At 40.9% G+C, this 23,101-nt stretch overlaps 1 protein-coding gene across 16 annotated transcripts in view; it reads left to right on the plus strand.

The window, feature by feature from the left end:
• The window catches only part of LOC121951929 (discs large homolog 1-like protein), a 122,234-nt gene that overhangs the window by 23,414 nt on the left and 75,719 nt on the right, over positions 1–23,101 (plus strand). The window contains exon 1 of one of the 16 annotated variants that reach the window (XM_088085990.1): positions 3,943–4,165. The exons of the other annotated variants lie outside the window; for them this stretch is intronic. Coding sequence (XP_087942116.1) covers positions 4,136–4,165 — 30 coding nt within the window. The 5' untranslated portion in view covers positions 3,943–4,135. Of the gene's footprint in view, positions 1–3,942; positions 4,166–23,101 lie in introns of those variants that run through there. 16 annotated transcript variants of the gene reach the window in all.

Consider the following 23,101-nt stretch of genomic DNA (forward strand, 5'->3'; position numbering starts at 1 on the left):
CGCTGTTTTTATATTTGATCAGTTATAATAATCTAATCATTATAGTAATAATAATAATGATAATGAAAAAGACAGCGGGCGAGTTGGAAGGAAACACAGCGACATGTTGAGGCGGTGTGTGTGCCGGGTTCAGGGGCCATGGTTCATCGTGCTTTCATTCATTTTGGTTCATGTTGTCGGTCTGAACAGTACACCTCCTGTCCTCAGCCCGGAGACATTCACGGTCTGTCCCACAGTGTCTCACCTCAAACCTGAGGCGTTAAAATTACTGTGTAGAAAAATGAAAAAATGGACGCTCGGATCAGATTTGATCTCCTGAATTATTAGTGTCTGCAGGTCGAAAACATTAAAAAATTGTATCATTAAAAGTCGGCTGCTGTCCCTCAGACGGTGAACTGTCTGATTTTGCTAATCACAGAAAAATAATCAACTTTTTTTATTGTTTAACTTTAAGACGACAGCGAACGGAGCACGAGGGCCACCGGCTTCTTAAAGCTCCACTGTGTGTTCAGGAGAAAATGTATCGTCAGAAAGTGAATATAATTTAATCATCGTGTTTCCTTTAGCGTTAAATCAGCTGAAAATAAGAACCGGAGCCCAGAACAGAACCAAAACCTAACCTAACCAAACACTGCTGACGATTTGCATCGGCCGCCGTAGTCAGAAGTCCCTCTGTGACGAGCAGCTTTGCAGAAACACTTTTTTTAAACGTGAACCATCTTTATTGAGTGTTTTTCACGGTTAAAATCCTGAAAATGCCCTAAAATCCTTAAAATGTCCTGAAATCCTAGAAATGCCCCAAAACCCTGAAAACGTCCTACTATCTTAGAAACATCCTAAAATCAGAGAAATATCCTAAAATCTGAGAAATATCCTAAAATCTGAGAAATATCCTAAAATCTGAGAAATATCCTAAAATATAAGACATTTTATGAAATCCTAGAAATGTCCTAAAATTCTTGAAACTTCCCCAAATCCTATAAACATCTTAAAATCCTAGAAATGTCCTAAAATCCGTGAAAAATCTTGGACATTTCCTAAAATCCAAGAAATTTTTAAAATACAAGACATTTTCTAAAATCCGAGACATGTTCTGAAATCCCAGAAATGTCCTAAATTAAGAGGAATCTCCCTAATATCTTTAAAATGTCCTAAAATCTGGGAAATGTCCTAAAATCTGACAAACATTTAAAAATCCTAAAAATGTCCTTAAATCTTAGAAACGCCCTAAAGCCCTAATAAATTTCCTAGTCCTAGAAACACGTATGTGGCTGCTGCGTTTGGCCCCTGGCCTTTAGTCATTTTGCAAAAGTGCCCCCCCCCCAGTCAAAAACTCGTGCAGAGCTCCTTTCTGTGACAAGCCGAACGAGTAAACGGACACGAACAAACCCTCCGGACCCCGAGACCCATAAAGGTGCGGAGCGTTTTGAGAGTTTCGGGTCCGTCAGAGAGACCGGAGCTGTACTGGTGTTCAGGACCTTCATGGTGGTGGTTCTTGTGGATCTCAGGTGTGTTTGCAGGCTGCAGCTCGTGTGTTTGACTCTTTCCGTTTTCTCGGTTTGAACATCACGTGATCCTCATGTTTTCGGTTGTTGAGCGGAAATGAGCGAACGTTAACGGTGTCAGAGGAGATCTCAGTTTGACGTGTTTGTAACTTCCACACTTTGTTTTTCGTATGCAGGATGTTTCGTATGCGTTAATCTGAAAAGGCATCAGATATGAAAATAGCAATTTTCAAGCCTGGAAAAGTTTTGGAAAACTAAATATACCCTGAAAATTTTGGAAAAGTCATGAAAATCCAAAGATAATTTCTGTTTTTACAGTTTATGACTGTGATAAGTAGTAAATTCAAATTGAATATTCAGTTTTATTCCAACTGAATTTTTTTTTTTTTTAAACATAGATGTTCAAAAACTAATATAAGAAACAAAAAAGAACCAAGAAAGAGGATCACTTTATGTTTCAGAGAATGTAAAGTCATGAAAATTTGCCTCAAAGTCATTGAAAAGTGCTGTAAATATATAGGTCACAATGTGCATGAACCCGCTTTCATGAGTGTAAACAAACATCAGCCAACACGTGCGGCTCAGTTTAGAAATCGTCACGCAAACGATCAGTATTTTACCCTCAGCTCTGACAACAGTCGAGTTTTTACACTTTCATTAGACGGATCAACAACAAGTAAAAGTACAACTACCAACTTTAAAAAATACAGTTCAAATTAAAGTAATTTAAAGTGAATTTATCTTACTGTTTTGGTGCAATAATGATAAACAGTATCAAGTATAAAAATCAAGATATATAATTTAGAATAGAAAAAAAGACAAAGTATGAAAAAATACAATAAATACTTAAATATATACTTTTTAAAGTGGTAGCGTTTCACAGTTTTGTGCAGGAATGCGCAGAATATCAGTTTTTTTTCCAGACTGTAGTTTTCAGGTGAAAAACGGAGGTTGCATCACTTCCTGCGGAGCACTAAATGTTTTATAAGGAGGCATGACACGCCACGATGACACGCATGAGGGTGGACGCAGCCACATGTCACATTCATGGGACTGTAAATTATTCATACTTGTGATTCCCACCCGCCCACGCGGCCTCGTCTCCTGCTGCCGCAGCGCTGCACACTCTTCCTCCTCCTCCTCCTCCTCCTCCTGCTCGGCCATTTGGTGTTGAGTCATACATGTAACAGCGAGCAGTCGGTGACTGTGGAAGTGAAGCTCTCGAGTTTAGAACAAAAGCTGAAGCCGAGTCTTGTTGTGCGACTGAGTCTCAGCGGTGCCGGCACCTGTTGCTCTTTTTGATATTGGTGGTGAGTTTGTGGTCGGATGTTAAGCCGGACGCCTCGGCGCCCCTGAGACGAGCACAGATAAAGTTTGTCATCGTTTTGTTGATTAATTAACTGATGGACAGAAAGTAAAGTGGTAACTATATTTATGAATCCACAATAAAAAGCCAAAAAAGTGCTGATTCCAGCTGCTCAGGTGTAAGAATTTGTGTATTTTTTAAAAAAAAAAAATCTTTAGAAAAAATCTATTAGAGCCAATATATCTGTTTAGCCTTTCACAGATATATCCATATAGATGTATATATGTTGTCCGACATGCACTGTTGTGGGTGTAATAAATGAAAAAGGTGTTTGTAATAATTTATAGTTATTAAATCTCCAGTGACGTTTGCTCAGGCTTCCTGCGGATCCTTAAAAAGTCTTAAAAAGCTTTGAATTCATTAATTTAAAAAGGAGGCCTCAGTTGGAAGTAACATGTCTTTAATCAGTCTTTCAAAGGTCTTAAGATGCTACGAAAAAAAAAAAATGCTAAGATTTGGGATGCAGGATATTAATTAGTAATTTTTTCTTTCTTTTAAAAAAAATCTGAGAAACCTTATAAATATCCTTAAAACCTAAAATCTAAAATCTCAGAAACATCGTAGAATCTTAAAAATGCCATAACATCTGAGAAATGTCATAAAATCCTAGAAACATCCTCAAATCGGAGACACGTCCTAACATCCTATAAATTTCCTAAAATCCTGAAAACACCCTTAAATCCTAGAAACTTCATAAACTCCTTAAAACACCCCAAAATTTGAGAAAGGTCCTAAAATCAGAGAAACTTGCTAAAATTGTGTAAATGATGTGACAGGGACATGGATCAAGAGACATGGATCAAGAGAGGGAGGGCAGGGGCCCACGGTGACTGCAGGTGCACAGGGCCTTGAATTTTGGTGCTGCGGCCCTGGAAATTAGTACTTTCAGCTCACAGTACTTTGGGTTTCTTCCTTTGGTCGTTGCAGCTCAGGATCAGCGCCTTAGTTTGAGACACTGCAGATTTCCCGCCGCTCCTGAACGCAGCCTCGCGGGGGGTTCAGAGAGTCCCGCTCCCGCTGAGCTCCGGGATGAAGGAGGACCGGGGGAGGGAGGAGGGGGCTCTCCGGTGAGCACACTCTCCGCCGCCGGTAGGTCGTGGCTGTCGGTTGTTCTCGGTGTGTGCGTGTGCATGTGTGACGTTAATGATGAGACTTTTAACGAAAGCGTGCATCAAACCGGCCGGCTGGAGCTCGCACGCGCAGCAGGAGTGACAGCACGCGATGAGATGCTTATTTTCCCGGGCTTCACTCCCGGCTCGGAACGATGGACTGCATCTGTATTGTCACGACTAAGGTAAAGCCTGAAAACCCTCCTTTAAACACCGACACACACACTCTGTCGCCGGCGGGTTCACTCGTCATCATTCCGGGTTAAATTCGGCGTGTGTGTGATCCGACAAACTGCGCTCGTTTCACGACGAAAGCTACTTTTTTCGGAACTACTCGCTGCAGAATCCCATTGTATTTTCCCACTGAAATAGCGCAGATCACCAACGGAGGCTGGTGATGGAATGTGGCGACCAAAACATAAAAAAGTTGAATTTGTGTGGGAATGCAGGAAATCTTTATGGATTGTGTCAATGCCGAATTGAATACAACACTGTCGACATTTGAGGAGTGATATCTTTTTAATCTTAAATTTGACGCGTTTTTACGTGCAAGTAAGAAATATTTAATTTGTCATATTTCTGTGTGGTAATTTGGCCATGGATCTTCAGTTTATGAAACTGATTATTTGTCATTTTTTTTTCTAACGTTTTGTTGATACTGTGGAAATGTTATATAACTGAAATGAGGTAACATTATTTGATGGTCATGGACATGATGGTCAGTGGTTTGCAGTCTAATCTGTGCCTTTGTATTGATTACATACATAATTGGTAACTGGCTAATCAGACCAATAATCAGCTAATTTTGCAAATTTTTTAAAGGTTGTATGTGAGGAAGAGTTGCACTGTTTGCTTTAATTAACTTTCCCAATTAAACCTGATTTATGCTGTTATTAATAATGACTTGTGCTGAAAACTCTACAACGCCCCTTGGATAGTCATTTTTTAAGTCACATTATAAACCTTTATCCATCCAGAAAAGGCGAATCACAGTCTGATGTCGTCTCTCTGTTGCTGCTGCGAAGCTTCGGTGCTGCTGAAGGAGGAAAAGTTCATTTTTCACCTCCCACACGTTATTTCAGGCCAGGTGGGCGACCTGGAGCCTCTGTATCATCCAGGCTGCTGCTGGTATTATTCCATGCACTCCTGGAAAACCTGGAAAGTTCTACACTAGTTTATCAGATTAAAAGAGAAGAGAGCGAAATCAGGAAAAAATGTCCTGGAAAATGTTTCGTCTCAGAAAAATTCAAACAGGTTTAGTTCAGGTCTCTGGTTGGTCCAGATGTTTTTTTTTTTGTTTTTTTTTTTTTACAGTTTTATAGCTTTGTAACATCATTATTCAATATCTTTTAAAAAAATAAAATAATAAATAAAAAAATAAATATTTCTACTTTATTTTTATGATCTTTTAACGTATTTATTTTTTAAACCTTGTAACACAAACATACTTTTTACAGTCTTGTGTTATAACGTATCAGCACAGAGACAACAGCGTGATTTGCAGTGCAGTATTAATTTTGAGCACATTGCCAAAGATCAGCACTATAAATAAAGATGTAAAGGTTAATGACAGAAGGTCTGTCGCAGTGGATGATTTTGGGGACGCATGAGGAGCTCGGCTGCGTGATGGCAGGATGTGAACGTGACCTTTGTGTTGATATTTCTTCACTCTGTGTGTGAAATTGCTGTTTAAAGATAAAACTGGTCAGGTCGGTGTGAGCGGCGTCGACTCTCTGCGAGTCTGTTTGGTGGTTTAAAAAGTTGTGTGGAGGCGCGGCGGCTGACGGTCGACCTTTAATAATGTCAGCACGTCGTCTGATGTTGGTTTGGGAGCAGCAGTGCTGTCCTGAGACCAGAGCGACCCCAAAATCACGCCGCAGAGAGCTGAGACAGAAATCAGAAAAATAGTGAAAAACAAAATGTTTATGTGGGATTCATGACGCGTGTACAGGAAGAAAATAACAGTTTTTAATGGATTCATTGATTTTACTTCTCAGCCGTCGTAGCTCCACAGTGAGACCAGGAAACCTGATTAATCATTATCGACAAAATAAATCTGTTCAAACATATATTTGTGTGTGAGTCGGTTTGGATGGATCAGTTTATTAAAATAAAGGGTCTAATTCGTGAGACTGACAAGTGACAGACATCAGAAGCTTTTCAAAAATATCTGTTTGGTATCTTGAAAAAATTATTTTGGAGTCAAAATCTCAAATACGTAATTTGTCAGTGACTCAGCCGTTGAGGAGTACCGCTGAAACAAGTGACTCAGCTGGTTATTTAATCAATTAGTCAGCCAGTTCACATTATTTCAGTGTAATTTTGACAGTTGTCACATAAAAATGCAGAATGTTTTTGTTACACCTGCAAATGTATTTAGGTAAGGGGCTTTTTTTGCTTCTATAAAATTACAAGGTACTCAATTATTTTGATATTTCTCATCAGATTAATGCTCCGGTAGCTTTAAATAACCGGTCGTATGCCTCCATCTGATGACGTTCCCATGTTGTATTTTTTGGGGTCGACGTGTTGACATGCAGCCTCTTCTTGTGAATTTGATTTTTCAAGAACACTTCAAGGAAATTTCATCAAATTTGGCAAATTTCTAACTCATTTTAGTGAAAATAAAGCTTGTTTATCATAAAAAGTTCCAGTGGAGGATCCCCATACCACCGGACAGAGGTCCCAGCTTAGACCCTAATGTCCCAAAATCCTAGAAATGTCCCAAAAACACAGAAACATCCTAAAATACTTAAAACATCCTAAAATCCTAGAAACATCTTAAACTCTAGACATATCCCATAAGCCTAGAAATGTCCTAAAATGTTAAAATTGTCCTAAAATCCTAGAAATGTCCTAAAATACTTGAAACGTCCTAAAACCCAAGAAACCTCCCAAACTCCATGAAATGTTTAAAAATCCAAGAAACCTCCCAAAATCTTAGAAATATCCTAAAGTACTTAAAATGTCCAACAATACTTTAAATGCCCTATAGTCCTAGAAAGATCCATAAATCCTGGAAATGTCCAAAAATGTCAGTTATGTCCTAAAATCCCAGATGCGTCCTAGTCCTAGATGTAGTCGTCTCGGTCCTGAGAAGCAGCACGTTTGATATTTCGTCTGAAAACGACCTCATCGATCATCAAATCGTCACAGTGTTGACGATAGTCGGGCGATCGATTGAATATGTTCGATATTTGAACAGAAAGACGTCGAAGCTTCGGGGGATTTGAACCAGCAGCCGTCCTGGTGTGTGTGTGTGTGTGTGTGTCGGTGTGTGTCGGTGTGTGTCGGTGTGTGTCTGTGTGTGTGTGTGTGTGTGTGTGTGTCTGTGTCTGTGTCTGTGTGTGTGTGTGTATGTGTCTGTGTGTGTCTGTGTCTGTGTGTGTGTGTGTGTGTGGGTGTGTGTGTCTGTGTCTGTGTGTGTGTGTGTGTGTGTGTCTGTGTCTGTGTCTGTGTGTGTGTGTCTGTGTCTGTGTGTGTGTGTGTGTGTGTGTCTGTGTGTGTGTGTGTGTGTGTGTGTGTGTGTGTGTGTGTGTGTGTGTGTGTGTGTGTGTGTGTGTGTGTGTGTGTGTGTGTGTGTGAGTGTGTGTGTGTGTCTGTGTGTGTGTGTGTGTGTGTGTGTGTGTGTGTGTGTGTGTGTGTGTGTGTGTGTGTGTGTGTGTCTGTGTGTGTCTGTGTCTGTGTCTGTGTGTGTGTGTGTGTGTGTGTGTGTGTGTGTGTGTGTGTGTGTGTGTGTGTGTGTGTGTGTGTGTGTGTGTGTGTGTGTGTGTGTGTGTGTGTCTGTGTGTGTCTGTGTCTGTGTGTGTGTGTGTGTGTGTGTGTGTGTGTGTGTGTGTGTGTGTGTGTGTGTGTGTGTGTGTGTGTGTGTGTGTGTGTGTGTGTGTGTGTGTGTGTCTGTGTCTGTGTGTGTGTGTGTGTGTCGGTGTGTGTGTCTGTGTCTGTGTGTGTGTGTGTGTGTGTGTGTGTGTGTGTGTGTGTGTGTGTGTGTGTGTGTGTGTGTGTGTGTGTGTGTGTGTGTGTCTGTGTGTGTGTGTGTGTGTGTGTGTGTGTGTGTGTGTGTGTGTGTGTGTGTGTGTGTGTGTGTGTGTCTGTATCTGTATCTGTGTGTTTGTGTGTGTGTCTGTGTGTGTGTGTGTGTGTCTGTGTGTGTCGGTGTGTGTGTCGGTGTGTGTGTGTGTGTGTGTGTGTGTGTGTGTGTGTCGGAGCCTCAGGTGCAGCCGGTGTGTTTGTAGGTCAGCGCCTCAGTGTCGGGACTATTTTCAGCTCTTTATTAAGTGCAGCGCTGCGGCTCTGCGGGACCAAACACAGTCAGCGGCGTCTAAATAAAGTGTCTCTGCTGCTGGTCACGCTCCTGCAGACGCCCCGACAGCTCAGGACGCCTCCACACGTCTGACCTGAAGACACGGGTCACATGTTCATGCCCTCTGAACACGTCAGGGCCGACGCTCATTTCTGAAGACGTGGATTTGTAGATGATGACTGTGCAGGATTGATATCTTCCTGCATGTTCTCTCATCAGTCTTAACCCTTTAAAACCTGCATTCAGACGCCTTTCACAAAAGTATCTAAACCTTTAACATTTTGGTTTGACAAAAGGGGACTGAGCAACTTTACAAGAAATGTCCCAAATTACTTTTTACTAACTTCTTCTAAAGTTGCCTTTTCCCCATGTTTCTGGAAAACTGACAAGTCCTTATTAAATCTAGATTTATTTTAAACTACTATTGCATGGCAGAAAAAAAGTTTCAAGCAGAAAAAAGGGTTTGGAAACACTGGCCACAGAAAGGCACACCCATAAACACACACACACACACATATAGCCTGCAGCAGCTGGAAGTTAAGGGATAATCAGTAGTCTGCAGTGTTTCCAGAAAATGACCATAAACAAAGCTGCAGGGGCTGATGGGAATGTTGATCAGCTGTTTACCTGCTGAGATCTCCTCAAACATGCTGCAGCAGTGAGTGTGTGTGTGTGTGTGTGTGTGTGTGTGTGTGTGTGTGTGTGTGTGTGTGTGTGTGTGTGTGTCGCTGCTCTCTGCTCCGATCAGCTGCTCTCGTGGGAAAACGTGAGTTAATTATTTATGTTAATTACAGGCTGCCGTAGCTGAAGGCCACAGTGAGTTATAGGATGAGACGACTGCTTTAAAAAGAATCAAACATAAAGTCACTGCCACCCTTTGGGAGACTTATTTTAGTAGGTTTTATTTTTACATAATTATTTGGACAATCATTTTTTATTTGTTTTTATTTTAGTGAAAATATATTTATTTTATATATTTATTTAATTGCTTTGTTTTTGTTTTTTTTTAATTAATGCATGTATTAAAATAATTTTGTTTTATGCATTTTTTTGTCTTGTTTTAGTTAATATTTTATTTTTAAAAATGTTTTTATGTGTATATATATATATATAATTTTCGTTATTTTATAGAAAAAAATTCTATCTCATATTATTGTTTATACAATTCATGTATACAAATCTGTTTTTATAATTTACATTTTGGTTTTTTTTCTAGTTTACTTTTCTTTATTGTTTCACATTCAGTTTCATTTAAAACTATTTTACTAGTAGTAACATTTCCTTTTAATCTATTTTTTTATATTTAAGTTCACATCACATGGCATTTTAAAAGTATTTTTTATTTTATTGTTTGCATATAATTTCATTTTAAATCGATTTTTATTTGATAACATTTTTAACATTATATATACTATATATATACCATAATATATATATATATATATATATATGGAAAGTATAGGATATGTTGTATTATTTAACATAAGGACAGTCTGTTACAGTCCTCCAAAGATATGTGCAGCTTGTTGATACATGACTTTTTATAAAAAACAGATTTGGTCTCAAAAAAATGAGATTAAGGCTGAAAATCGAAGATTGCTTTGAAATCAGAATTTGTGTGTGTGTGTGTGTGTGTGTGTGTGTGTGTGTGTGTGTGTGTGTGTGTGTGTGTGTGTGTGTGTGGCTTAAATTGACCATTGTATCCCATACAATGACTTTCCAACACTTCCAAACCTGGAGCTCCAGGTTCCCAGTTGTGTTCTTAGGCACAAATTCGAGGTACTTGTCCTTTATTTGAGTATTTCCACGTCGTGCTACTTTATACTTCTACTCCACTGCATGCCAGAGGTAAATCTTGTACTCAGGGCCGGCTCTACCCAATTTGGTGCCCTAGGCACCCTAACCCTAACCTGCACCTCCACACCCATTAACGACACATCACATGCTCACACATAATTTAGGAACATGTCACTGTTTATTTATTTGTAATGTTGATATATATATTTTTTTCTAGACAGAAAACACTAAGTGAGAGCGCCAGTGGGCATAGAAAATTATTATTTTATTATTATTTTCCCTCAAGGCCAAGGGGGACTGGCGGCGTGGCGTGCCCTTCCAGCAGATGGTGCCCTTGACGACCGCATATATCGCCTATGCCAAGAGCCGGCCCTGCTTGTACTTGTACTAATTCTGAACCTGAAGTTTGCTGGTGTGGAAGCTTTTTTGTGACTGTAGTAAAACAAACTGGAATGAAATATTTTTTAACTTATAGATTTCTGGATAATATTGCTTAACTCATTCAGTGAAGTTAAGCACAGCTGACACCTTCTGGTCAGTTGGTCAGAGAATCACAGTCGGCGTCAGTTGTCAGGCGTCAGTTGTCAGGCGTCAGTTGTCAGCAGTCAGTTGTCAGGAGTCAGTCGCCGGACTGTCCACCGAAGCTTTGTTTTGTGAGTACTTTCTGTGGAGCTGCAGTGTTTTATACCTCTGCGCTGAGGCCTTATGTTTTCGGGTTGTCTGTACGCCCATCCATCCCTTTCTCATGAGAACGTCTTAAGTGACTCTCTTCAGACTTGGCACAAACGTTTACTTAGACACAACTGTAAAATTATGAGTGGTGATCAAAGATCCAGGTCACTGACCTTTTGCCCATCCCACTCCTGTAAAATTTCAAGAACACATTCAGATAATTCCTTTGGCACAAACATCCACTTGGACTCAACAACGAACTGATTAGATTTTGCTTGTCAAAGGTCATTTTAACTTTGCGTGTGTCCCATTCTTTTGAATGCAATATCTCAAAAACATCTTTAGTGAATTTCCTTAAATTTGGCACAAACATCCAGTTGGACTTAATGATAAATTAAGATTTTGCTGGTCAAAGGTCACTTTGACCCGGCCTCAGCTCATCGTAAATGTGATATTGTAAGAGCGCCTTGAGAGAATTTCTTCAGATTTGGCACAAGTGTTCACTTGGTCAAAGTGATAAATTAATTAGATTTCGATGGTCAAAGGTAGGCCTGGGCAACCTCACCTTCAACATCTGGAACAAGATGAAGGACACGGTCTCCTACAGTCCTCTGATCCTGGACCCAAACACCGCTGATCCAAGACTCGTCCTGTCTGAAGATCTGACCAGCGTGAGACCAGGAGGACAGAGACAGCAGCTCCCTGATAATCCAGAGAGGTTTGAATACTGGGCTGTCCTCGGCTCCGAGGGCTTTAACTCAGGGACTCACAGCTGGGACGTCCAGGTTGGAGACAATACAGACTGGGAGCTGGGAGTGTTATCGGAGTCCGTCCACAGGAAAGGAGTCATACACTCTGGATTATGGAGAATTTGGTTGGATGAAGGTGAATACTCGGCGTTCTGACCACCAAATTCTCACCATCATTCATTCTTGAGCCCAGGTGGACGTTTGTGCCAAATTTGAGGAAATTCTTTTAAGGCCTTTTTGAGATACTGTGTAACAAGAATGAGACGGACGCAAAGTCACAGAAGAAAAAGGCTCTTTTTAGAAGTGGAGATAACATTGCTTATGCTGAAATACAAATATAAGAAAAGAAATTGAATCTGCGTTCAATGAGCCTGACCTCAGATCTGTCTGGAGTGGCATGAAATTTATGATTGATTCTTGGACAGAGAAGATAATTATAGAAGAAAATTATCTGTTTATGGTGTCTTTTTGTGGAATCGACTGGAAAAAGAAATCAAACAAAGTTGAAATATCATACAGTTTAAAAGGATGTATGTAAATAATTGTTGTTGGGTACAAACACAATGACTGGGAATGTGAAGCACTATAATGATGATATTATTTTAATGGTTTTATTTTTCCATTTTTTGGGTATTGGTGTTTATTGTATGTATACATGAAGAGCATAAACAGAATGTTTTTGCTGCAGGGACGCTGAAGCAGAAGGTTGGTTTATGTATTGATGGGTAAGAATAAAACAGAGGTAGGACTAAAACAGTTTTCTTCTTCCTTTTTTGTTTGTCAAATTTTAAGTTTTTCAAAGAAAGGATAGGTTTAATTTTTCAAGCAAGAACTGTTGCTGTTTAAATTGCTCCCGAGTCCACTTGAATGTTTGTGCTAAATTTGAGGAAACTCCCTCAAGTGTTGCTTTTGTTTCATTTTTGGACTTTTTAAGATTGAAACAGAAGAGGTCACAGTGACTTTGACCTTTGACCACAAAAATTGTAATTAGTTTATCTTTGAGTCCAATGGACGTTTGTGCCAAATTTAAGGAAACACCCCCAAGGTGTTCTTTAGATATGTTTACAAGAATGAGACAGAGTAGATTACAGTGACTTTGACCTTTGACCACTAAATTGTATTCAGTTTATCCTTAAGTTCAAATGGATGTTTGTGCCAAATTTGAAAAAATTCCTTGAGATATGTTCATAAGGATGGATGGACGGACAGCTTGAAAACATAATCCCTCGTAGGTGCAGGGGCAAAAAAATGTGTGTGTGTGTGCGTGTGTTATTTATATCTGCAGTGTGCATCAACAGTTGTTGTTTACGCAGCAGATAAGTCATGTGACCAGTCATGTTGAGCTCAGCTCTGAGTCCAACTGTGACGGCAGAAGCTCCGAGCAGGAAGTTTAACAATTTACTCACAACAGAAACACGACGACCTGCTCCGAGTGACGTCCAAGTCAGCTCTGTGTGTGCGTGTGTGTGCGTGCGTGCGTGTGTGTGCATGTGTGCATGTGTGCATGTCTGCGTGCGTGCGTGTGTGTGTGTGTGTGTGTGTTGTAAGAGGCTGATGTGCCCTGAAGGAGAACACAAGCCAAAGGGAGCACCCATGCGTGTTAAACATACACACACACACACACACACACTCACACACTCACACTCACTCAGAGAGGAGGCTGCCAGCAGACTGCAGGGAGGTGAGGAGAACAGAAGGAGAGGTCAGAGAGGAGGAGGAACAGAGAGGATGCTGGGAAGGCGTGGGCGGGGTGCTCTCAGATGAGACAGAAAAGTAGGGATACTGGCTCTGCGCTCAGTGTACAGTCTGGTCGGTGGTGACCTTTGACCTCCAGTGTGATGACGTCACCTTTGTTTTGGTAGGCCGAGCTGCACGTTAAATTGTATTGTTTTGGTTTATCAAAGAGAAAATAAGAGCCTTTCTCCTTACGGAATATCTCAAGAACGCTTTGACCGAAATTCTTCAAATTTGACACAAATGTTCACTTGAACTTAACAATTAACTGATAACAATTTGGTGTTCAAAGGTCAAAGGTGAACATCACTGTGATCTTTCATCCATCTCATTCTCATTAATGTGATATCTCAAATTTTGCACAAACATTCACTTGGATTTAAAGGTGAATTATAGAGAATACAGTGATCATAGGTCATTGTGACTCTGCTCATCTCATTCTCGTTAACCTCGTATCTCAAGAAGGCCTTGAGGGAAATTTCCTCAAATTTGGCACAAACATTCACATGGACTCAAGTATAAACTGTTAAGAATTTGGTGGTCAAAGGTACCTGTGAACTGGTCCATCTCAATCTTGTTAGTGGGATATCCGAAGAACACCTAGAGGGAAATAGTTCATATTCGGCACAAACATCCACTTAAACTCAGCAACAAACTGCTATGAATTTTGTCGTCAAAGGTCAAGGTCACTGTGACCTTGCGTCTGTTTTATTCCCGTTAACATCATTTCTCAAGAAAACCTTGGGGAAATTTCTCAAATTTGGCACAAACATCCATTTGGACTCAAGAATAAAGTGTTTAGAATTTGGTAGTCAAAGGTCACTGTGACCTCACGTCTATTTTTGATTATGACTCAAAAAATAATTTACTCATTATAGCAAAACTTCACACGTCTAACAGGACAAAGTGATAAAGGGAAGATATTTTTATGTTTTTAAAGCATCCAAGTTTTTGACTTTGTGGCTTATTTGCAGCAACAAATATATTTTGAACATGTTACGGTTTTTATCTAGTCTGGACAGACGGATGTTAACTGCAACTTGACTGAAACACGGAGGCATACAACATGAAGCGGTGATTTTAGTTTCTGTTACTCTGGCTGCGTGTGTTCAAAAAAATCTGGTCAGTTTAATTAAATTTTTTTGTGGATCTCAGCTGTCTTGTTTTGTCTCCTCTTCCTTGTGAGTTTCTGCGGTCGTCTTTAAACTGCTGCGGTTAACAGTGTTGAGTTGTCGTAATGAAAGTGCGATGGTTTATTCTGCGGGCGTTTTTCTCAGCAGAGCCGCTTTAAAGAGGCAGATCCCCTCCTCCTCCTCTTCCTCCTCTGATCCTCTGTCTTTTATGGTCGTCTCCCGCGGGTCTCTCTCCATTCGTATTCATGCTGATGGAGGATCTCTGTGGTTTTCCTGCATATTAAACTGAGCTGTCATATCTGCAGCAGCGTGGCCTGCGCTCGCTCTCTGCCACGCTGAATAATGCATCCGCCTTTTGTGTTTGTGTGTGTTTCAGAGAGACAGTGAGAGATGAAAAGGAGGCCAGAGATAAAGAAATGTAAATTTTGTTAACGCGGTTCGTTTCATTATTACACTGATCTTTTTACGGAGGTAAAATTAGCGGACAAACGTTAGATTTAGAGAGTGAGTTTTCAGTTGAAGCCAGTTTCAAACATTAAAGCAGGGACACTCAGCCTGCTGTGCTCGGGGGCCACTTTTGCAAAGTGACTGGAGGCCAGGGGCCCCATACATGTTTCTAGGATTTTAATCATTTATAAAATTTTAGGATGTTCCTAGGATTTTAGGACATTTCTCAGAGTTTAGAGCATTTCTAGGATTTTTGAACATTTTAAGGAATTCAGGATGTTTCTAGGATTTCAGGACTTTTCTTGGATTGTGGGATACTTGAAGGATTTAAGGACAGTTAAAGGATTTTAGGATGTTCCTTAGATTTCTGGACATTTGTAGTATTTTAGGAAATGTCTAGTATTTTGGGATGTTTCTATGATTTTAGGACATTAGGGTCTTAGCTAGGACTTCTGTCGGGGGTGTGGGGGATCCTCCTTTGGCTCTTTTTTTAATCAAAAAGCTCTATTTTGATGCTGTTTTATGTCTCTGACACCTTATGGAGACTAAAAGGACAAAAACAAAGCACTTTATGTTTAATTGTCAATTAGAAAATGTTTGGAGGGCCCCGGCACCCTGTCGGGGGCCAGATTTGTTAGTTGAGTATCATGCTTTACGCCTCATCATATTTCTATGATGTGAAGCTCCTGTTTTGCTGCAACCTTGTTGTACCTATTTTCCGCAGTGGCCACTCAGTGAATTTGCATTCTGTGGTTACCTGCAGCTTTCCCACATGCACAGGTAACAACACATGCACAGGTAACAACACATGCACAGGTAACAACACATGCACAGGTAACAACACATGCACAGGTAACAACACATGCACAGGTAACAACACGTGAACAGGTAACAACACATGAACAGGTAACAACACATGAACAGGTAACAACACGTGCACAGGTTACAACACATGCACAGGTAACAACACGTGCACAGGTAACAACACGTGCACAGGTAACAACACATGCACAGGTAACAACACGTGAACAGGTAACAACACGTGAACAGGTAACAACACGTGAACAGGTAACAACACCTGCACAGGTAACAACACATGCACAGGTAACAACATGTGCACAGGTAACAACACATGCACAGGTAACAACACATGCACAGGTAACAACACGTGAACAGGTAACAACACGTGCACAGGTAACAACACATGAACAGGTAACAACACGTGCACAGGTTACAACACATGCACAGGTAACAACACGTGCACAGGTAACAACATGTGCACAGGTAACAACACATGCACAGGTAACAACACGTGAACAGGTAACAACACGTGAACAGGTAACAACACCTGCACAGGTAACAACACATGCACAGGTAACAACATGTGAACAGGTAACAACACATGCACAGGTAACAACATGTGAACAGGTAACAACACCTGCACAGGTAACAACACATGCACAGGTAACAACATGTGAACAGGTAACAACACATGCACAGGTAGCAGCACATGCACAGGTAACAACACGTGAACAGGTAACAACACGTGAACAGGTAACAACACCTGCACAGGTAACAACACATGCACAGGTAACAACACGGGAACAGGTAACAACACATGCACAGGTAACAACATGTGAACAGGTAACACCACGTGCACAGGTAACAACACATGAACAGGTAACAACACGTGCACAGGTTACAACACATGCACAGGTAACAACACGTGCACAGGTAACAACACGTGCACAGGTAACAACACATGCACAGGTAACAACACGTGAACAGGTAACAACACGTGAACAGGTAACAACACGTGAACAGGTAACAACACCTGCACAGGTAACAACACATGCACAGGTAACAACATGTGCACAGGTAACAACACATGCACAGGTAACAACACATGCACAGGTAACAACACGTGAACAGGTAACAACACGTGCACAGGTAACAACACATGAACAGGTAACAACACGTGCACAGGTTACAACACATGCACAGGTAACAACACGTGCACAGGTAACAACATGTGCACAGGTAACAACACATGCACAGGTAACAACACGTGAACAGGTAACAACACGTGAACAGGTAACAACACCTGCACAGGTAACAACACATGCACAGGTAACAACATGTGAACAGGTAACAACACATGCACAGGTAACAACATGTGAACAGGTAACAACACCTGCACAGGTAACAACACATGCACAGGTAACAACATGTGAACAGGTAACAACACATGCACAGGTAGCAGCACATGCACAGGTGACAACTCATGCATGCGCTGAACGTGATGCAGAAGGCTGAAGCCTGTGCTCGGCATTTGGAAGATACTGTTGTTGTTGTTGTTGTTGTTGTTGTTGTGTGTAGTTGTCCATTCATTGTTGGAGATCTTGGAGCCTCCTGTCCACAAGTCAGAGTGTCTTTGAGTAAAACTTAGAAGCCCGAACTCTTCAGAATGTGTGTGTGTGTGTGTGTGTGTGTGTGTGTGTGTGTGTGTGTGTGTGTGAGAGAGAGAGAGAGAGAGAGATATGGAGCCTCTCGCAGCATGTTTTCTGCCCCAGGTGGGCACAACACACACCAGAAACTACAGGTGTCACCAAATTATCCAGAACTGAGATCTGTAAAATCTGGCAAATAAATTTAACTTAAAAAAAAATTAAATATATATATACTCAATTTTGTGAAGTTGTTACAACCTATAAATGACTTTATGATCTTTTCTAAGTTATAGCAACATCAGAAAAACCAAGTTCATTGTGCTATATGTATGTGTGTATATATATATATATATATATATATATATATATATATATATATATATGTACACACACACACACACACACACATATATATATATATCTCATCACTTCTCCTGCGCTGTGTTCACATGTCTTCTCTCTCAAAACCAACTTGGCATGAAATATCCTGCATATTGCAAGAAATTTGTAGATTTAGAAAAATATTTATTTTAAAACAAGAGAAAAAATGTCCAGAATATTATGTATCTAATAATCATAATTATATATTTAAAATATTTTTTGTACCTACCCATTGTTTTTTTCTTTGTTTGGTTGTTTTGGGGTTTACTTTAATAATAATTAATTTTCAGGGTTTTTTTTTGTACTTTTTACTATTTTCTTGCTAAATTTTGGGGTAGTAAGTGTTAATTTGCTCACTATCTATTTTTCCCTTGTTTTTTTGTTTTTTTTAAGAAATGAGGCCAAATTGTCCAGATTTCAAAGAATCAGAGAGAACAGAAAATAAAAACTAGACTAAAATAAAGAGAAAGTATAAGAATAAAGGTTAGAGTACAGTGTAAGAAATAAAACAATAAATATATATTTAATTTATAAAAGGCCGTAATAAACAGAAAGGTGTCAGAGCGCGGCTGCAGTTTTCTGGGAGTTTGTTCAGATTGAAGGAGTTTTTCTCTCGATTGCTGTAAAGTAGAAAAAACTCTCATCCTCCCAGGGTGAGCGCAATGTTCAGAATTCTTAAAGGCAACTCAATAAACAGCAAATAAGTGAATGTCCACACGAAATTTGGAATTATAAGTTCAAACCTTTAGTGAATCTTTTCAAACAGCAAGCAGTAAGCAGTTACAGAGCTCTGGATCAGAAATGCCTCTCCCTAGCCGACAACATCAGCGAGTCAGCCTGCAGTCTGACAACCTGTCTTTCCCTGATCCAGTATTTTATACTATTTACAATGAGGAAATGTGAATGAAGGTAGAATCATCTTCTGGTTGGCTCTCCTCGTTATCTGGCCCCCCTTTTGGCATGGCACCATCCTTGGATTGGTCCACCTCAAGGACAATCCCTTGTTAGGGGTTGTCCTCCTTATTTCGGTCTTCTGTGGAATAGAGATAAAGGCACCATACACAATCTTCCCCTTTTGACCCCTTATCTCTTCATCTTCTCCACCTCGTGCTCCCACTGCTGACCCCAATGATTAAATTATCTCTGAACACTTATTTCATACAGTAAAAACAGTTAATTGGTCTCATGCCATAGTACATCCGTTTTTTTCTTAAGAAGTATACATGGGCACTAAATTATAAGGTTACGCTTGTCGTATGTAGTGACGTATGTGTTCTCTCGGACCTACACCCACACACTTCAACAAAGATACACTTATTAAATCATGAACACTGTAGTATATACTTACACACTCCAACAAGATCTTCGGTGCATAAAAAACAAAACTGTAACTGGAGCGAAGTGATCCTCCGTCTGAACCTTCAGACGATCAGATTCTGCTGCCGAGGAAAAAATGAACAAAACGCCAAAAAAAAAACACCAGAGAGGAAAAAACATTTTGGGCTCCAGTTTGGAAACAGAAAGTGATGCAAACACCAGAGAAGAAGCGTTGGCCTGCCTGGTGGCATGCTGCCCCCTGCTGGATGGAGGTGGTGGTGTCCTTTACTGGGTTCACTGGGATTTTCAGACTTTCTGTCAAATATTGAAGTAGTTCATCTTCAGTTAAGTGCTGCAGTAATCAGGTGTATAGCAGCAGTTTGTTGTGTTGTTTTTGTCATTACTTGTTGCTCGACACACTTTCACCTGTGAAATCCACAGGTTTATTGTTGAAAAGGTTTATGACCTCGCTCGGGATTAAGAACAAGTTGTTAATCTGACGCAGACTTTTCTTCAGATTTAAGCAGAAAGCTGGAAAGTGAACGAGGCTCGCTGAGAGCGTGATCCTTCTGAAGCTCGTCGGATGAGCAGCTGTAGGCGCCGCTCTTCACTTTCCGTGTTTTTAGTCTCTGTTTTTTTTGTGCCAGAAAGTCAGATATAAAAGTGTGCTGAATGATGTTTGAGCAGCTCCTGTGAGCTTGGTACCCTTCACCGTACAAACAGCTATTACCTTAAAAAACTCAACAAAAAAATGATGCTTAGTGAAGTTCTGCAGCGTGTTAGTCTGTGATTTCTGTGTGGATTCATGGACATTTATTCTGGACGGACTGAATACAAATAAAGATTTTGCAGTGCAGCACTCAGCTGACATGAGCAGTGCAGTCCAGCAGGGGGCGCCACCTCTGCAGTGCAAAATCAACACTACACTACAACACTGCAATCCCAGACTGCAGAGGTCTCAGCCTGCTCACAGCGACCGACAGCCAGAGCTTATTAACCCACGCTCCATTGTTACACAAGAATAAACAACGGCAGAAATAATCTCAGCAATAAACAAACACATTTTGAACAGATTTACCGTGTTAAAAAATGGAAAGAAAATCCTTCACCTCTTGAAACCCGAACAAATTGGCTTAATCTCAAATAAAAAGCAAAAAGTTGGTAAAAAGTTACAAATAATTATAAAAATAATAGAACACAAATGATGATAAAAAAGGAAATGGCTTGAAAGAAAGTGCTAAAAATGTACAATAACCTGTATAATTGTTTTCTAGTATTTTTCTCTGTCTCTTTTGTAATAATAGTAATAAAGAATGTCAGGCAGTTAACAACTTAACAAGAGTCACGAAACAGTTACTTGATAATTAGCACAAAAAAGAAAATACTAGTAAAAAAGGAAATTGCTTGAATAAAGTGTAAAAAAATATAAATATAATAATGTGTCGATATATGATTATTTTTCTCTCTGTCTCTTTATTTTATGATAATACTTATTATTATTATGTTTTACTTTTTTTGTTTGTTTTTCTTATCAGTTTTCTTATCAGCTTTCCGAATTTCTCTGAACCACTTTGCTCATTTTTCAAAGGTTTAAATACGCGTGAAAGGCGTCCGAACGTCACCCAAAAAACTCATGCTGATCCAGGTGTCAAAGGGTTAAGTCTTACCTGATGCACAACCCGGGAGGACTAGAGGTCAGGGCCATGTCAGGTCCACGCGCACACACACACGCACACACACACACGCACACACACACACACACACACACACACACACACACACACACACACACAGACAGGCAGAGGTCCAGTGTGTGTGTGTGTGTGTGTGTGTGTGTGTGTGTGTGTGTGTGTGTGTGCGTGTGCAGTGTGTAAAAAGCAGCGGGGTAAATTTAGAAGGAGGCCGTCACATCTGAACCTGTCAGCTGATATCACTGTCACCACAAACACTCAGTCTGCACTGCTGTGTGTGTGTGTGCGTGTGTGTGTGTGTGTGTGTGTGTGTGTGTGTGCGCGTGTGTGTGTGTGTGCGTGCGTGCGTGTGTGTGCGTGTGTGTGTGTGTGTGTGTGTGACTCAGGCTTTGATAATGAGGTGCTCAAACAGCAACAAACCCAGACAGAAGCTAATTGGTTCAAACTGTCCAAAATGTAAATCAGTTTAATGGGAGCCTCTTCTGAGGCCTGTTCGTCCCTCCGTCCGTCCATCCATCCGTCCATGTCCCTCTGTCCGTGTCTCTGTCTCTGGTGAAAACAAAGCGCTGGACTTCATTAAAAGGCTCAAGTGTGAAGGATTTTGGCTGATACGTATATTGGCAGAGGTGGATTATTGAATTTATCAGTTTTCTTTATATAATCGGCTGAAAATAAGAGTTGTTCAGGGGCCACTCACATGTTACAGGTCACAGGGGCCAGGACATTTCAAGATTTTTTGGACATTTCTAGGATTTTAAGATCTTTGATTTTATAATATTTCTGGAATTTTATGACATTTCTAGTATTTTAGAAATTTCAGGGATTTTAGGACATTTTTAGGATCTTAGTACATTTCCTTCGATTTTAAGACATTGCTAGGTTTTAGGACATTTTAGGTTTTGGGATTTTTTGTGGTTAGCACTGTTGCCTCACAGCAAGAGGGCCCCTGGTTTGAATCCCGGTTGGAACGGGGTTCGGTCCGGGCGGGGCCCTTCTGTGTGGAGTTTGCGTGTTCTCCCGTGTCTGCGTGGGCTCTCTCCGGGTCTCCGGCTTCCTCCCACAGTCCAAAGACCTGCAGCTCAGGTTAATTGGTGACTCTAAATTGCCCTTAGGTGTGACTGTGAGTGTGTATGGTTGTTCGTCTCTATGTGTCGGCCCTGCGATGGTCTGGCGACCTGTCCGGGGTGACCCCGCCTTCCGCCCGATGACAGCTGGGATTGGCTCCAGCCCCCCGCGACCCTGATGAGGACAAGCGGTTACAGAAAATGACTGACTGACTGACTGACTGACTGACGTTTCTCGGATTTTATTACATTTCTAGGATTTTGTCACATTTCTTAGATTTGATCTTGTTTCTCAGATTTTTGGCCATTTTAGTTTTTTTTTTTAGAACTTTTCTTGGATTCAAGGACATTTTAGGGATTTTAGGACATTTCCAGAATTTTAGGATGTTTCTAGGATTTGAGCACATTTTTAGGACTTAAGTAGGTTTCGAGGATGTTAGGATGTTTTCAGGATTTGGGGACAGATTTTGGATTTTAGGACATTTCTCAGATTTTAGGACATTAGTGTCTCATCTAGGACCTCTGTCGGGGTGTGGGGGCCATAAATTGATGCTCCAGTGTGACACGTAACATACGTACAGGCAGAACGTCACACCCGTCCCGTCCATGGGCCTGTCCTGTCGGTTGTCTCTTTTTACGCAGACGTCGATACTTTGGCGAGACGACTGTCCCCCGCTCTGTGATTTTACACAGGACGTAACTTCGGTACATTCCCGCCTTTAAGAGTCGAGTAAAGGAGAAACTGTCCAGTTTGTAGATTTGTTCTGTAGCTGAATGTCTGTAACTACGTTTTTAACCTTTTTAACCTCCACGTGTGGACGCGTCTCGTGGACGCGTCTCGTAGACGAGCTGCAGTTTGAGTCTCTTACTGTCGGTATTTTACATTACGAAGAGAAGCTTTGGCATCATGAAATATATCGACACAGAGCTGCTTTTTCTTCTTCCTCCTCACTTCTCACATTCCCTCTCATCTCGTCTTCACCCCGAATGACTAACACACACCGACAGACGGTGGGCGGGTGTGTGTGTGTGTGTGTGTGTGTGTGTGTGTGTGTGTGTGTGTGTGTGTGTGTGTGTGTGTGTGTGTGTGTGAGAAACAGTCCAATGAAAAGTCAGCAGAGAGACGAACTGATAAAAACGACAGAGACTGTCTCTGTAGTTTACTGTCGTCAGTCTCAGGAGGACTTGTCTCTATTTCCTGTCGTCTCCACCCAGGACCGAATCTGCCCCGTTATCTCACACACACACACACACACACACACACACAGAGTCCGGCGGCGTTTCCTTTGCTGGGTGTCTCAGAGGGAGGTTGTCCCCTCGTCCACAGTCTGCAGAGGTTGTCGGTTCCTCAGCGTCCACGCGTCCTCGTGTTTTCATCCGTGT

The sequence above is a fragment of the Plectropomus leopardus genome, chromosome 12 (assembly GCF_026936395.1).
Source record: "Plectropomus leopardus strain MGB_pleo_1.0 chromosome 12, ASM2693639v1, whole genome shotgun sequence".
NCBI lineage: Eukaryota > Metazoa > Chordata > Actinopteri > Perciformes > Serranidae > Plectropomus > Plectropomus leopardus.